This window comes from Haliotis asinina, chromosome 3 (genome assembly GCF_037392515.1).
Source record: "Haliotis asinina isolate JCU_RB_2024 chromosome 3, JCU_Hal_asi_v2, whole genome shotgun sequence".
Classification (NCBI taxonomy): domain Eukaryota; kingdom Metazoa; phylum Mollusca; class Gastropoda; order Lepetellida; family Haliotidae; genus Haliotis; species Haliotis asinina.
Window position 1 is genome coordinate 85882770 of NC_090282.1, and position 18385 is coordinate 85901154.

At 43.3% G+C, this 18385-nt stretch overlaps 1 protein-coding gene across 1 annotated transcript; it reads right to left on the reverse strand.

The window, feature by feature from the left end:
• Nucleotides 1–1052: 1052 nt before the first annotated feature.
• On the reverse strand, nt 1053–16423 carry LOC137278662 (aldehyde dehydrogenase, mitochondrial-like). The gene is made up of 14 exons (XM_067811166.1): nt 16210–16423; nt 14883–14987; nt 14476–14616; nt 13824–13953; nt 9340–9401; nt 8577–8705; nt 8252–8365; nt 6285–6387; nt 5657–5841; nt 5166–5330; nt 4120–4277; nt 3587–3661; nt 2368–2407; nt 1053–1688 (listed from the first exon to the last, which is right to left on the reverse strand). The coding sequence occupies exons 1-14, from the start codon at nt 16267–16269 to the stop codon at nt 1659–1661; spliced, it is 1497 nt and encodes a 498-aa protein (XP_067667267.1). The 5' UTR covers nt 16270–16423; the 3' UTR covers nt 1053–1658.
• Between the last annotated feature and the right edge of the window lie 1962 nt (nt 16424–18385).

Sequence of the window (18385 nt, forward strand, 5' to 3'; positions counted from 1 at the left end):
CTCCATACCCCTGGCACAGGCATGGACCAGAAACTTCGGTGATCACTGGATTGTTTAGTAGTTAGCACTACCAAACCACGGCGGAACCTATTGTGTGACACAGCATTTACTTAATCAGCGGTAAAGTACATAGATTTAGAGATAGACCATTACAATTTTTATCAACGTCCTTGGATAATGTGTGTCCTGGCGGCTGAGCTTTTCGATGTCGTCCGATCGCGACAGTAACTGAAATCTGATCTGCATGTGATGTATAAAACATCCTGTCCAGGATAGAGAACTCAGCTTCAGTGAGTCTTCAGCGATGTATAATATTTCTACTCTAACCCCGCCAGGCAACCACAGTACTGCCTATTAATGCCGTGCTCTTATGAGATATACTAAGCATTCAAATATTTGTAATCCCATCAAACCGAATCAGTTCCACAATCTCTCCAGTGAAGACATACCTGTACATACTTCACCATGACGGCTGTCTGTTTGATTTGGACTTAAGATGAGCATATCATGTTCAGATCCTCACTACAAGAAGTGTTTGTGGTGGAACAGTACAATGCAATACTAGCCCCTACACAACGAGGTGAGTGAGTGAGTTTAATTTTATGCCCGGTACGAGAGGAACAGTTAGTGTTTTGGTTGAGACAGATCGTCACTGGTGGATGCAGCCCAACCACAGTTGTTGTGGGGAAGCCAGTCTCCCAGTTGTGTCAGCAACTCCAGGCACCAATGAAGGTCTCAGGCACACGACTTTTCCCACCGTGTCACTCTCCCTCCGCCACATGTGTGAGTGAGTGAATTTGGTTTTACGCCGCTTTATATATTCCAGAAATATCAGGGCGGTGGACAACAGAAATGGGCTTAACACATTGTACACTTTCGCGACATCGAACCTGGGTCTTCGGAGTGACAAGCGAACGCTGTGACCACTACGCTTCCCCATCGCCCCCTCCGCCTTATGAATACATAACAACACAATACAACCTCTCAGACTTGGGCAAAACAGGCGGAACACCCAAAGTTAATTCTGCAAACAGTCAACACCGGACACGCCATTAATAATTGTGAACGTTTTACTGGTTTGAGTAGAATACAACATGTACAACTACAACGTCATTCATACATCCCAAGATGCTGCTATGGATATCAATGCCTTGAACACGAGTTGCTCTTTATTCCATACAAACATAGCCGACAGAAACATCAGTACACTACCAATCTGGCTGAATCACATTTCATTATAAGGGCACAAAATCATATTCTCATGTTAATCTCAATTTCATTTTTGTTGATTTCATCTCAGGAGGAATATTCCGCTTGCTTTCATGAATCCAAGTGATGCAAGCAGCGCCCCGGAGGATGACGTTTTTTCCTACAACTACGTTACAGAAGATCATCACGAGACTTCGAAGGAAAGTATGTGCACAGGTTGGGAATATGGCCACTGAGTAATGGATGTAGACAGATTGTGTAGTGCTAATTAATCAAGTGTGCACAGATCGAGTTCTCCCTGACGTTATCATAGTTGCAGTTTAACGAGACTCAAGAGTTTGTTTCTCATTACAATACACCTAATGCCCTGAACTGTAAAGATGTGGAGGGATTACAGTAGATCATGGTGTTGACAAACTACCCCTTGAGCGTCTGACATCTTCGACACCTCACATCTTCGACGACGTCTTCACTGTAACCTGTAACACATCAGCATGTTGTAACACGTCAGCATGTTGTAACACGTCAGCATGTTGTAACACGTTGTAACACATCAGCACGTTGTAACACGTCAGCATGTTGTAACACATCAGCATGTTGTAACACGTCAGCATGTTGTAACACGTCAGCATGTTGTAACACGTCAGCACGTTGTAACACGTCAGCATGTTGTAACACGTCAGCATGTTGTAACACGTCAGCACGTTGTAACACGTCAGCATGTTGTAACACGTCAACAGGTTGTAACACATCAGCATGTTGTAACACGTCAGCATGTTGTAACACGTCAGCATGTTGTAACACTGAGAGCAGTTTCAGTCTCTTCCTATTCTATGAGCTTGCTCGGTGTCCATGTCAAACAGCAACGATAACGGTTCTACACACCTTTTCGTCTTTCTCACAACAGATAGTTTTTTCCACAATTATGAATCCACATTTGCACTGTGATTTACCACCAAATCGACTTGCCGAAATATAGAAACTAATAGCTTTATGTTCTTATTTAATCTACGAGAACATGGGGCAGACATCATGGACTGACTTGTTACATCAGAAGACTTTTTGCATCATCAGGCTGTCATATTACATTGCTTTGAAGGGTCACAGCCTCAACCAGTGGGTACAATACACAAGCAGGAAAACAAAAAGTAAGCCTACCGTTTTCACTTCCGTGTATTCGTGGAGAGCGTATTCACCCCTGAAACAGAAGGAACCTATTTACACCAGAGTACCAGAGGTTCAGAAGCTCGCCTTTAAATACTATGGCATGCTAAACCTACATGGATGAGAATCTCCTACACCACCCAGTGTACAGAAGCCCCGCACCCCAGCACCTGTACCTGTGTGTGATTCAAGTATGTGTGCTGGAAAGTTAAGCAAAGGGGAATAGCTGTGAATAAGCTACAAGTCACCTGGATGCTTTTCATGTGATGCTCGGAAGTGACTCATCGTTTCGTATTCACCCCTCATGTGATACTGAGACCGATTGTCTTTCAGTCAGCGGTACAAAACACAAAATGTTTTGGACGGGCTAACAAAATGGCCACAGTGTCAGAAGGGGCGGATCCCTACTCCTTCCCATCCCTAACCTTACCTTTGGACTTTATGATATACGAGTACCCCCATCCATTCTCCAAAATCCTGGATCCGACCCCAGTCTAAGTAAACGTATCCTCATTAATTTTCGTTACACTCCACCACTGAGTCCAACAAAACCTTATGGGAGGTCGCATCAGGTAACCTTTGTGCACATTCGCCCATACCTTTTGAGCTTTTTATCTCGAAAAGGTTCGTACCCGAACGATTCCGAATGCTATTTAGCGTACGCTCGCTTCCGGGTGATGCACACGGCTTACGTACAACCATGACAACGGTGAGTAAACAGTCGCTGAAAATAGTGTTTTTGGCAATATTCAAGGATGTTATCTTGCGAAAATATTAGCTAATGGTAACCATGTCAACAGAAACCCAAAAGCGCATATACTGCTGGTCAAATAACCGTGTTTTATGCGGATTTTTGTTTGTGGAGAGATCTGTGTCAGTGACCTGAATATTTCGAAAGTCCCTCCGATCCCTAAATAATAGCCGTTGTCTGGTTGGTTAAATCTATTTAACTGTCTCGCTATTGATTGACCGGTCATTGGTCGCTCAAAGATTACCAGACTTGACCTTCTACTAGGTTTTGTTAGACTCAGTAGTGGAGTGTAACGAAATACACCGAGACTAAGTTTACTTAGACTGGATCCGACCCTGACCAGGGAAGTTTCAACTGCCATCATGATAAACCAGTTCACCAGGGTTCGGTGAACTTCGCACATGATCAACATCAGTGAGAGAGACGCCGATGACTATGATATGCAGCTTTACGTCAACTCACAGTTCCCTGCCGAACCCGGACTGCTTGAAGCCCCCGAACGGTGCCTGTGCGGTCAGCCAGTTGTAACAGTTCACCCTGTAATGATGACCATAGTTGGTTATTTTCCGTGTTAACACCACCAAGAAATACCCAGGTTGCGTAACGGATGCTGTACACAACGTGTCCGTTTGACGTATTTTACAGCGACTTCGATGAATTCACAAATACACGGCGAGAATGGATTTCCCTGTCCCAGTCCCTGTATCATGTTATTTCCCCTCCCCACCGGCCACATTTGTAGTGCATAAGTTTTAGATGAAGACGAGATTTTCCTCAGGTTCCAAACTCCCAACATACTCTCACTCATTTTCAGTTCACATGGATTTACTTGTTACAATGACAGTTATGTATATTATATAGCGTTTGCCTAGTATTTCACATATATAGACATGTTGTTTCATGATAATGGTATTCAACATATCTGAGAGGAAGAAACAGATGAAATGATTTATTTAACGTGCATGTCTCCTGTATCAAGTTATCGGCAGACATACCAGACGGTACCGGCCTTGACCCTGCTAGTAAAGGCCATGACCTTGTCGAGGTCCTTGGAGAAAACGGAGGCAGCCAGACCGTACTGTGACTTGTTGGCTCTTTCTATGGCTTCCTCCATCGTCTTGAACTTGAAGATACACTGGACCGGTCCGAATATCTGGATGATTGGACAGCAATGTTGAAAACTTATCGTGTTTGGCTGTTTGCATTGGAAAGAGTTCCTTCCCTTCCCCCATATTCTCTCTTCCGCAGATAAACAGAGGTAATACGGTGTGATTCAACCCTATATATTGTTCTTAAGTTTGGGTCTTTCAGTTATTTTTGTGAGTCCTCTAGTAACTGTTCTGTTCGGTTTTGTTAGTAATTCTAGTGTGTATCAATACATAAACGATATTTGGGATGGGGGAACGGGAGGAACTCTTAGCTCTGCAGTTTCTAATTATCGGATATTTTAAGCTTATAAATTCAGCAAAGTACAATTCAGAGTTGTACATGTATATGATCGCAAATATGTTCGTTGTATGGACCCGACACATGTCAAAACATTGATTAGGGAACAGTCTCGTTTCCTGTTTACTCGGTTCCGCCCTACTGCGCAACGTAGTGCGATAATCAGTCCTGAGGTTTTAGACTATGTCATTTATATTATATTTATTATTCAGCATGATTTGATATGTTCAAGCACTTGTATATTGCAATACTACGCTCTTTCTAATCCTAGCAAACACCTCGTACAGCGTGCTCATTCGTACAGAGATCTGACAAACGGAAACCTGGAAATCTCAAAACGATGCTCTCCCGCTAGAAAGGTTTGGCGCTCTGGTACAGACGTCAACCCTAATACAGAAGTACGTTGAAGAAGCGCAAAAAACACATAACAGGTGTAACCAGTGACACAGATGCATTTTACGACCTCACGAAACAGGGCATAGTTTCATAGTTAGGGTATGCTGCCTTAACCTCGACATAGAGAATAGAATTAGTTATTAGTAGGTCATTGTCTGGACAGGTTAATGAGACTTTTGTTTCGGTGTGTAATACCAACCTCCTCTCTGCCAATGAGCATGTCCTCTGTGACGTCAGAGAAGACAGTTGGTTGGATGAAGAACCCCTTGTCCCCATGACGTTTCCCGCCACACTGCAGCTTGGCGCCATCCTTCACCCCACTCTCGATCATGGACAGAATCTTGTTAAACTGAGCCTCATCAATCTAACATAAAATCAGAAATACTGTTACTGCCACATCACTGGATGAATGTATAGAACATGGTCATGTAGCCACGAATTGTACAATAAAGTGGATTGATGGGGGGCCTCGCAAAAACAAGCTTGGCCAAAACAGTAGACTGAGAGTCATAGCACAAACGAAATTCAGAAGCCTGTATTGCCCGTAATATCTTCTCATTCGAATTCTTGCTAATACCTTGCTAAGTGCCTGATGACTTGGAGTGGCGTTTCCTTACATAATTACAATATATCCTGCAGATCATGATCGTCCAGTGTGGATAAAGAAAGAATGGAATGAAAGACAATCACCTGAGGTCCGGATTCGGTGGAGTCGTCCAGCGGACTTCCCACTTTCCTGGCCTGGGCTCTGGCCACACTCCGCTTGACGAACTCGTCATAGATGTCCTCCTGGACGTACGTCCTTGACCCTGCCGCACAGCACTGGCCCATGTTGAAGAACAACGCCATGTGAGACATCTCCACGGCGTAGTCCACTAAAACAGAGAAAGGGCTGACTGAATGGCACACAATCACTGGGTCTGGGAGATCCGTAATCCATTCATTTAATAATGTAGAATATTTGTAATTCGGACATCAGGCTTAAAGCGCACAAATCTATCACCTGTGACAACAGAGTGAATGAGTGAGTGAGTTTATCTTTATCCAATCTGTATGGCGGGAGTCTGTAAATAATCTAGTCTGGATCAAACAATCAACATGACTATCGATCTGCGCAACTGGGAACCGGTAACGTGTCAACCAAGTCAGCGAGCCTAACCTCCGATACCGTTAGTCAGTTCCTACGACAAGCATCAGTTCTAACCCAGATCTTCACGAGGCGGAGACAGGGAAATGGGTCATGGGGATAACACAGGCACACAAAGAGACCGAAAGTGGAATTTCCAGTGATTGCAGGGATGTTAAACCCAGTACTTACAGTCGGCATCAGCGAACACCACATTTGGACTCTTGCCTCCCAGCTCCAGTGAAACGCGCTTGAGATTTGATTGAGCCGCTAGTGTCATCACCACCCTTCCGATCTTCGCACAACAAACATAGCATACAACAGACATGGAAACGTCAAAATATAGCAGCATGCTGATCTCGTTTTCACAAATCACTCATTGAGTGAGAATGTGTTCAACGCAGATGTGGACAGTATTACGACGATGAAACATCACGACAGTTTATATAGTGTGTATATTGTTGACAGGAAGACTGTGATGTTTAATAGTTTACCACGTCAGTAAAATATACCAACGGGCAAAAGAAACTTTCTGTTGCAATATGTATGATAATTTCAACATGTCAAATGCAAATTGTTCCATCGCTATTGCCTCAAACATGAGTTTGATTACCACAAACAACAGCCCCCAAACGCACCTCTTGACCACTTTGGACGAAAAACAACAAAACGCACGCATTGTGCATGTAAGGGTGCAAGGCACATGCATGTACAGTATAAAACCACCCCACAGTGGCGAGCAAATCGCACTTCAACATAAAAACACATAACAATGCCAAGGTTAACTCCAGAAGAGCGAGAGAGGGTCATCGGAATGCTGCGGTTGGGCGCCACTTCGGGTAACGTTGCAAGTTCCAATGTTCTGTCGTTACCGCTAGGAACCTTCGTCGGCGTTATCAACAGACTGGCCAGACCCAAGACAGACAGGCCAAGGGTGACAACTACGCAGGAAGATCGCCATCTGAGACTATCGCAACTGAAAAACCGCTACCTGATGGTGACGTCATCAGCGGCAACTGCTCTCGGTCACCCAGTCAGTCGACGGACGGTAGCAAGAAGACTACGTGCCCATGGTATCCGGGCCTACCGACCGTAGCGAGGAATGCTGCTGACTGACAGACATTGTCATCTGCGGGGGCAGTGGGCCGAGTTCTGTTTTCTGACTAAAGCAGATCTACAGGCGATGGAAGGGCTCGACTATACAAAAGAAGAGGCGAAAGGACAGCTCGCTGCTGCGTCCAGGAAGCAGAGACGTATGATGAGGACAGCGTTATGGTTTGGGGCGACATTTGCACTGACCAAAAGACAGACTTGGTGGTCATCAACACTAATCTGACTGACCAGCAATACATTGACCAGGTTCTTCGATCGGCAGCTCTGCCATTCCTTCAACAACAACGACAGGGGATATTGTTCCACCAGGACAACGCTCGACCATACATTACTGTAGTTGTGCTGAACTTCTTTCATGTCAACAACATTAAAGTCCTTCCGTGACCTGCACGCCCTCCTGACATGATGCTCATTGAGCACGTGCGGGATCACCTCGATCGACAGATTCGACAAAGACAGAACCGACCATCTACAGTTCAACAAATGGTTCACGCACTTGTCGAAGAATGGAGGCGTATACCGGCTGACGTCATCAGATGCTTTACAACTTCAATGAGAAGAAGTGTGTCTGTGTGTATTCAAGCCAGAGATGGACACATTCGCTATTAGTGACTTCAAATCCCAGATTGCTGTGTTTGGACCGTCTGACCGTGAAATTTCTATTTTGACCTCATGTCGACCAAAATGTGTTTAATAAGTCTCTGTTAAAGCTAAAAGTTTTGAACTGAACATGCGCCTATGTCATTTCTCAACAAACTACAACATTCAAATTTCACATTGTTCTTGTCGTTTTTTAAAGCTATCAAATTGTACCAGGGGAAAGTTTCTTTTGCCCGTCAGTTTATACAAACAGGATGCTGGCAAACAGAATCGAGATCATCATCAGAGCTGGCTTGGGATTCCAACCCATCATCAGTGGATCGGGGCATATATATGAGATCATCTACAACATGCCTGTAATAAGGTGACTGGGGTGATCGAATGCATTACTCATCTCACAATAAAGCAATGCAGTTAGTGAAGTCTGTATACAGCCGTACACCTACCTCTGTCGACCCCGTGAATGCCACCTTGTCGATGTCCGGGTGGGAGGCGACGGCAGCCCCGGCGGTGGGGCCATATCCTGGCACAATATTGACTACACCAGGAGGGAACCCAGCCTGGAAACAATGTCAAGAATAACATAATAAAACAATGCTGTTTACACGGAAGTTCAGCATGTTACAGGGTTCGTATCGAGTTGGAGTACGAATGCAGTGTCTGAACAAATATATAAACTTCATGTTCAACAGTAATTAGCTTCATGGTCAGTAATCTGTTTGCTTAAGTACTGGTCAAGGTAAATAGAAATAGAGAGATGAGCTGCGTTACCTCTTTAACAAGAGACGCTATGTAGAGCGCCGACAGGGGCGTCTGTTCCGCCGGCTTCATGACGACGGTGTTCCCACATGCCAGGGCTGGCGCCAACTTCCAGATCAACATGGGCACGGGGAAGTTCCACTAAAACAAACAGATCGATATCTTAGGAACCAAAGTGGCGATGCTACACCTTGGCTTGTTCATGACACCAGGTCGTGTTTGCATATTGCAATGGGAATCTTCAATCAGCATGTTCTTTCGCTGTGACGATCCATGAGGCGACCAATGGGGTAAGGCTTACTGGTTTGGTTGATGTATGTTATCATATACCATTGATAGGTACTCATGATGTCAGTCACTGGATTGTCTGGTCCACACCCAATTACTCAAAGATCGCCGCCACACACCTTGCATAATGCTATGTTTAACATTCGTTTGATGTGAAAACGTCTTGCTTAAAGTAGGATTAATATATGTGAACTTTGGATCTTATTTCAACATTATACATTGATGTTTATAACTGTTTTATTAAGTATCAAGTGACTCATTAAGCAAGAATTATAGAAAAAGTACATTTACATGAGGAATTCCTGCATCCTTTCTGAATACGCAAACCTGTGCTATTTCCGAACCTAGGTCCCCAGTCCCCAAGAACAATCATTATTCCGTTATCTCTTCAGGGTATTAGATACACGCTGAAACGGTGACTGGCCTTGGAGATATAATGTCATGAGAAAAAGTGAATGAAACATTCTGAACCTGCCGAGCAACCCACCGGAATGATCTGTCCGCACACTCCCACCGGCTCATGTCGGGTGTAGCAGAAGTAGGACCCATCTGAAACACGAACAGTAGACTGACTAGAGGACATGACAACTGAATATAGGACTTATACGAGTAGACGATTAGAAGAGATGACGGCGACGGGTCCATATCAAGGCAGTAGCAGTGAAGCTATGTCTCTGGAAGTAGAACTATAGACAGACTAGAAAACATGAAGACTGAATAAAGAACTTACAAGCAGGCTTTAAGACCATCGTCCTGTGACTAAATGGGCCAGCTACTTCACGTAAATTTGTGTAACAACAAGCATTATACTTCACAAAGGTTCACTTAATAACTTAATCTACAAAAGTGGATAACAGTCACTTATTGGCACTAACAGTTAAAACTATTGTGGACTTGAGCTTGACTCTGAAGCATTTACACCAACTTCTTTGACTCTTGCTGTGCCCACAGCAGCCATACCTTAATAACCCCTGTTCACCACATATAGTTAAAATGCAATTTCATGAAATGACAGAAGTATATTGATTGACTGTTGTTACAGAGAATAACGCGAAATGGCGGACCCTCTTGTTTCAGTGAGTTTCAGAATTGTTTCAGTCAACTACGAAATGACTGATTTCACTGTCTCATTGGAACATATATACGTGAAGCCTGTTGCAACTATTACCATGTCAGCTCGCAAAGTGAAGTGTTTTGTAGACTGTAGACAGAATAAATGTACAGTTGTCTCTGTAGTTTGTAATCAATGACAGCCGCCTGACGCCACATCCATCTCCAGCACAGAGATAGATAGAAGTGTTTTCAGTTTGTTTGGACAGAGCTTGACAGCCGGTCAGACTGGTGGGCAGGTTCTCATACGGTGTATACTCATGTAACGACTAAGTAATGTTATATAAAGTAAGTACAACCCTAAACGCATAATTCATTATAAGTTGTTCACTAGTCACAAGGGGGGACACGGGTTGAAGTACAGCGTATTTACCTTACCGAACACCTCAATATTAATTTTGTTTATTAATTAGTGTTTGATGCATAGGATATGAGATCGTACACTTCTGCCAACTTGTTTGAATCAAACGATTCGAGTCTTGCATCTTGCATCTTGCATTTTCACCGCGGTGGAATTCCCCTTCCAAATGTTCACGGGGACTACACTTGAACGTTTCGTCAAAATGTATTTATTGGAATGCGAAGAAACAAGAAAAACAAATTATTTCCCTTACAAAGATTTGCATTCGCAAAACATCGATAATTTCCGTGTATCATCCGTGATTCAATGTTTTTTGAGATAAAGAAGTACTACCACGAAGCACCGAATAAGTTGCCACTGGCAGCGGGGTACATAGCAATGTACCTAACTTGTGGGGTATATCGAAAATAATAGAAGAGCGCTTAGCCAGTCATAAAACATCATTTATGTGTGAGGTATAAAATGTAAAATGTTATATAAAAATAAAATGGCATTTTTCTCTTATCAGAAAATTAATTCAGCGCCAAAGATATAAAAACGAAATTATTGAATATAACAGACCGTTAATAATACTGTTATACTTTGAGATAATACGCTGATCAAGGCATTGTGTTGTTAAGCCATGCTACATAGTTTACACTAATCCAACCGAATACACATATCTGAATACATTTCTATGGAATTAGCACTAGCATATCACGCTATTGTCATTGATTAAATTATTTAAATAAGTTTCTTCAAAACTTCATATATTCAAACGATCTATGTGTTTCAATATATACTCTTAAAAAAGTAGGGGATAATACAAATACAAATGCAAATACAAATAGAGTATGTTCACAGATGAGGAACGTATCGCCTAAATGGAACCACAGAGCTGCACGTGCGAAACGTGTCAAATCTGACACCATATGAAAGGGTTCATGCAAACTGTTGCTTGCTGGTTTACCCTATCCAAGTTTGCTTTCCTTTGCTTTAGTGTGTTACGTTACATTTGCAATGAGACGTATTCCACGTGATGAACGTCTGCGTGCTGTTGGCATGCTTTAGATTGGTTCTACACAGCAAGCAGTAGCCAGCATGCATGCTTAATGTGTCGCAGTCGGTGATCAGCAGACTGTGGAACCGGTACCAACAAACACACAATGTTGATGATCGACCTCGTTCAGGTCGTTCTAGAGCCACTACACAAGCCCCGGATCGATACATTCGTACACAGGTCCTGCGAAATCAAGCACAACCGGCCATTCAGGTTTCGGTAAACTTGCATCAAGTTACAGGAATTCGAGTTACACCCCAAACGATTTGAAATCGGCTACATACAGCCCCTCTGCATGCGCAGCGTCCGCGTGATGTGCCTCCATTAATCCGCCAGCACGTGGCAAACAGGCGTCAATGGTATAGGCAGCGTAGAAAAGGAATTTCATCTTTCAACATGGTAATGCTCGTGCCCACCTCGCTCGTGTCGTGAATACTACCTCCAGCGTCACCTTATTGTCCGTATGCCTTGGCCAGACATGAGTCCTGAACTTTCCCCTATAGAACGTCAATCGACAACACTGCAAGAAGTGGCCGCGGTTCTGCAAGAGGAGTGGGACAGATTTCCCCAAATCGTCCTTGGACGGTTGATTAGGAGCATGCCACGACGATCTGCTGAATGCCTGTGGATTGGTGGAGCAATTACTCATTATTGAGACAAAAATCATAAACGTCCATTTCCACTTTTGAGAGTGTATCTCTTTGCGAGTGAACTGAGCCGTCAGATAAGCTGCCCATATGACCTGTTTATGTTCATGTGTAGGCAACTGGTCTGTTATTAACATACACTGGTTACCTCTAATAAGAACAGCAGTGCATTTCTGCAGTTTTGTATTGTTTCTGAATATCCCCTACTTTTTGGGAAGATTATATGTCCAAAACGCATCGACATTCTATCCTCTGTCTATGTAATGTGTTCAGCAAACAATTCGGGTATCCTCCTTATCAGAAACCCCCCTCCGGCCACGACCCTTAACTCTCAACGCTATCAACACCTCCCTACCTCAGCTGATCGTACGTAGGTACATGTGCGATGTCCCTGTGCATAAAAACCTGCCTGATATGGTTAGTCAGGCAGACCGCCCAAAGACACCACCCAAACTGGGAAACCAGATCATCGACAGAAGTCCACGGATTGTGCGGCTAGTCGAGGTGTGGGCAAAAACTTTCGTCTCACCAACGACTACGTCGACGATGAAATATCGCCGTCCGACTTCTGAATGTGTACAAGTGACAGAGAGGGTCTCAACATCGGGAATACTGGTCACTCGGTCCCGATGTGCATTCAACCATTATACCACAACCATAATATTATATGACTGCTGCTGTCTTCAACACACACGTTGACTCTTGTCTTCCCTCAGTCAACCATCCTGAACTACCATCCGAGAGCACCTTCAACGGACGCCCTTGGACAGGTGGTGGAGAATCAGGGTAGCATGAGTTTGCTGTGATGCAAGCACGAGTCCCCTACCCTAACTCGCAGCAAAGCAACCGGTAGTTCAGAGATGGTGGGAGATAAGAGCAGCGTCTGGTAACAATAGGTGGTTTGTATTGGGAAACAGATGTTGATCTAGTATTACAAGGTAATTTACCGTTAGGCCATGCCAGCGATACTGGACACACATACACAGGGATATTAATCATGCACCATCCACGTACTTAAACATCACCTGCTCGAACTTAAATTTAAATAATCGCCTTAGTATTCTGACAGTGCGTAATTAATACACTTGAGTGTATACTAACATATTTTCCACTTTGCGAAGTAGATAATCAAATAATTAAATAAAGCTCCACCTGAACTGAGTCGCTGTGTGTAGTGAAAACTCATAAATGCGACGTTCCAGCTGACATCGTACAGATTACACATCACTGGGTAGTCGTGTCTGGCTGAAACATCTGTACCATTCTTAACCCACTGGCTACGATCATAGTTAAGAATTCCGAGGGCTACGAACGTTTGGGGAATAAGGGCCCGGTTATTAAGTACATGTATTAAATCCTCTTACATAATTATGCACATGAAACAATGGGCACTTTCGTCAGTTTGCAGTTGTAAGATGTTTCACCGTTTAGACTTTGTGAACTTCACGACAATGTCATTGACATAATCATCAAGTGATCTGATCCTTCGACCTCAATTCAGTCAAACGTATTCTCCTGTCGCCATGTGATATCTCATCACAGGGAGTTGGAGAACACTATGAGCGCTTCGATCGTAAAACACCAGTCAGTACTGGTGGCTATCAAAGAATTTGTGAATGGCAGACGTATTTATCGATGTGTCGACTCTGGTGATGCTTAAAATATCTGTCCTATGAATACGGAATACATTCGTTCAGTTAGGGTAAAACAGATTTCTAAAACATCTCTGTAAAAGGCATTTGTCGCGTTAACAGTGATCAGATAATGAATGAAATCTTCAGTATGATTAAAAGTCATAGATTCAACCAACTTACCTATTGGTATGGTTTTTCCACATATCTTGTCGGCCGCCCCAGCGTAGTAGCGCAGGATGTTGACGCAGCTCCCAGTGTCGATGAAGAATGCCTCCTTGTACGGCTTGCCGTTGTCCAGAACGTCAAGACTCTACGAAACAATTCAGGGGAATATACCACTTGAGACCTCTTAGAGGATTTTCTCATATGACTCTAGTTGTGGTTGTCAGTTGAAGAGCAGCATATTTATCGCATGACTACAGTTTATCTTTCTTTTGGACAGTTTATATACCAGAGCAGACGTGAACGTATCGATCATCATTGTACATTCTCTTTCACAGCGTTAATCATCAGTGAGTGAGTGAGTGAGTGAGTGAGTTTAGTTTTACGCCACACTCAGCAATATTCCAGCTATACGGCGGCGGTCTGTAAATAATCCAGTCTGGACAAGACAATCGACAGATCAACAACATGAGCATCGATCTGCGTAACTGAGAACCGGTGACACGTGTCAACTAAGTCAGCAAGCCTGACCACCCGATCCCCTTAGTCGCCTCTTACGACAAGCACATTCGCCTTTTATGGCAAGCATGGGTTGCTGAAGGCCTACTCTACCCCGGGACCTTCACGGGTCGTTAATTATCAGAGGTAGAGTATGAGTTGTTCTGCTCACGGCGATGTAAGCTATGTCTCTCTGGAGCAAATCTGCCAACTTCAGCAGAAGGCGCCCTCTCCCACTTGCGTCCATCTTCTGCCATGATGACCCAAATTCCAACGCTTTCCTTGCAGCGGCAACAGCTTTGTCGACGTCGGCCTACAGAAAAGACACGAGGAGCTGTGGTAACTAGGGGCTGTTCCTCCTGATCTACATTATTGTCGGCGCTGGTGTGTAATGCCATGTAGAGATAATGACAGACGGGCAATCAGAGGATTGGATAATATTTTGGGAATTCGGACCCTGTTCATGGCAGTTCAATGGTTTCTATTCCTGGTATCTTTTGAAGCTCATTGTGATTTTAGATATACTTTATGATTTCAAACTATTCCATGATGTAAATATGACCTGGCGCTAGAACTCACTTTGTCACCTTCCTGCACGTCCACTATCTTCTCCCCCGTCGACGGATTTATAGTCGGGAACGATTTACCGCTGACGGAGTTGACAAACTCATTGTTGATAAAAATCTATAAAAGAGATGTCAATGATCATTAAATACACAGCATAAGGATCCAATCAGTATTTAATCCGGGTTGTCATAGGGTAGCAAGCTAAGGCCACGACTTTTATATTATCATCGATACATAACACACTGCTCAACGTTTCATATGGATACCCATTTGCTTGTTGCTACTGTAGAAGACAAGGAACAAATATACGGAATGTTTTCCCAAAGTTCCTCAACAGTCACCATCAGCTGACATCTGGATGCTCAAACAGTCCCTTCCAAATGTAGTCTCATATCAAATAAATATCAGCATGTGCCTTCATCTAAACACGCACGCACGCACACACACACACGCACACACACACTCTCACACACGCACTCACTCACTCACACACATACATTTAGTATATATCGATGTATTACATATAAAATATATATTCTCTCTGTGCTCGCTAACAACTCGATCATGGTGTCTTAGGAATGACTAAGCATTATTGTCAGATCATTCTTGCTGTTACTATCATTTAGTGAGACGTATTGATTAAATGTCCTTTATAAGTGATTTAAGTAGTTAGGCCATGCATGTACATGCATCTGGGCGCTAATCCGAGAGGTTGTCACAGTTAGAGCTGGCTGCACCTATACGACTCAGCGGAACGGAGTAACAACATGTTTTCTGTCACTGCATGTAGGCCGTTTGTCTGTCCAAAGTTTATCTGTCCCAAGTTATCTGTCCTCAGTTTATCCTGGGTTCAAATAGACTCGGACCGCTGTTGACCACCTACCAGAGACCATAAATATAAATACTTCATAATATGGTCTCTGTTGTCATTGAAGCACTGGACACAAGGGACGGTAGACACAGCTGGCTGCCTACAGCGCGGTGTGCTCAGAGGGGCGGCGATACTAGGAGGGGCGGGGATACTCGGAGGGGCTGGGGTACTCGGAGGGGTCGGGGAAACTTATCCCCTTCTGTAATGGTCAGCGCTGGAACATCAAAACTACCTCTCCTCCAGGGAATTTGTGTCGCTGCCTCCAAGACAAACAACACACTAACTATCAGGAATAATCGTTATTGTTCTGAAAGGATATTGACTAACCGCAGCAGCACCGAGTCAGCGTTGACGCTCGTGAAGCCATTACTAGCATTAGACAGTCACCGTGACAGTGATATCCATAGGCCGATTGTTCAATGTCAGTCCAAGCAGCAGCGGTTGATAACATGATAACAGACCACTTACCTGTGTGCATTTCACTTCCGGGTCCTTGATGGGCGGGATAGGTGGAGTTGGTAACGCCATGTTGATGTGCGCTCCGACTGAAGGCCCTCGAAGATTATAGCTTTAAATATACGCTGGGTCACGTGACAGCTGACGCTCGCGCTCGGGTTCATTCAGCCGACGGCCCAGATTTCGCACTTGGAGATGCGCCAATAAATTTCGCAATAGGGGCTTACTGAGGGAAAATCCAGGAAAATTCATGGACTGATACTGGGAAGGCGCATGTATTGGTTGTACCACATAGGAGGGCAAATGTATTGAAAGTACAATATGGGTAGGCGCTTGTCTTAATGGTGCAACATGAGAAGGCAAATGTAGTGATAGTACAAACATGGGAAAGCAAATGTAATGATAGTATATAGAAAGACTAATGTATTGATAGTACAATGTGGGAAGGCAAATGTAGTGATAGTACAAACATGGGAAAGCAAATGTAATGATAGTATATAGATAGACTAATGTATTGATAGTACAATGTGGGAAGGCAAATGCATTGATAGTACAACATGGGAACGTGCATGTTTTGAAAGTACAGCATGGAGGGTTTATGTACACACGGTACAACATGGAAAGAGTGAGCGAGTTTAGTTTTACGCCGCACTCAGTAATATTCCAGCTATATGGCGGCGGTCTGTAAATAATCGAGTCTGTTCAAGACAATCCAGTGATCAACAACATGAGCATCGATCCGCGCACATGGGAACCGATGACATGTGTCAGCTAAGTCAGCCAGCCTGATCACCCGATCCCCTTAGTCGCCTCTTACGACAAGCGTAGTCACCTTTTATGGTAAGCGTGGGTTGCTGAAGGTCTATTCTACCCCGAGACCTTCACGGGTAAAACAACATGGAAAGATATTTTCGGACTTACCAATTCAATATAATTAAGTATACATCCTTAACAACTGGATTATCATCGGGGGTCAACAATAGTTTCAGTTTTGCGAAAGTCGGCCATTTACTGTTTTGTAATAAACTAGGATAAATTGGGATCTTATGTTGTCAAACAACAGTAAGTAGTGGAACTCGTCGGCTATCGCCGGTGAATTACAATGATTGCATTTCCTGTTTATGATCTATTTCCAGTATCTATTATCTGTTGGTAAATGATGATACAACGTCCAAACTGACATAATGGGCCAAAACACGAAGGTATAGCCAAAATCAATCAAACGTCGGCAGAGGTTTGAACACTTTCTAATAATGACGTTTTGGAACTTTTATTAATACCTTCCCTCCATGTTTGTATATAATGATCTTTAAGAGTTGATTATACCATAGAGACAAGCCACTGTTTACAAATAGAACCAGGGTTATGTAATACATATGTTAAGCCACAACTGTTTAAAGTATATGCTTGTTTATGTCAGGTATCCACACATGATATAATCGAAATTTACGGTGCTGTCTAAATTTGAAGAGTTGAAGAAGGGGCGATGATCTATGATACTGGAAAACTGCTGTTTGTAAATTACACCCAAAATGCGCATATCCTTTCAATTACTGTTATATTCACAAGGAAACGACTCAGTTGACCCTAATCCCTGAAGTTAGGAGAACCAAACATGAGAAATTTAAAGTGAATTCTTTTTAAAAATTTGCAGTATTTTAATGACCCCGTATTTCGCTCCAACATAAGGCAATAAACAGATGATATCAAAATACCGGACATGCAGACTGATTACAGTATCAAGTGCCAAACTGAGGTTCCTGATTTCTTCAGTAGTGCGAACACGGCATTATTAGAGATTAATTGTGAAATTAAATCTCCATCTGCGGTGGAAGTTAGGTTCAATAATTATTTCAACTTACCGTCAAACTGAAAAGACAGTTTAGATTTATTACCGACACCCATTCCAGATATAATAATCATAGTTTATGCCATGTTAACACTTGAGTTTCCATGTTAAACATCAAGGGAATTCAGGAGTCCTTTCTGGGTTTCGTCTAGAAATATCGCATTATCTGAATCTGCACCCGTGTTCAAAAATCCTAAAACACTCTATCGTTGGACAGCGTCCTGAAAAATCATTATCAGAACTGTTTATATGGAGAGAGCACAGGTAAGATTAACGCAGCTACATGACAATGTTCATTACAGTTGTATAGGTCGGCACTATTCTGAACAAAATGAAAGT

Coding starts and splice junctions, on each gene's coding strand:
- LOC137278662 (XM_067811166.1), bottom strand. CDS start 16,269: ATGGCGTTACCAACTCCACCTATCCCGCCCATCAAGGACCCGGAAGTG. Junction 14,617..14,882: donor ACGTGCAGGAAGGTGACAAA/GTGAGTTCTAGC, acceptor TCTTTTCTGTAG/GCCGACGTCGACAAAGCTGT. Junction 5,331..5,656: donor CCACCGAATCCGGACCTCAG/GTGATTGTCTTT, acceptor ATTTTATGTTAG/ATTGATGAGGCTCAGTTTAA.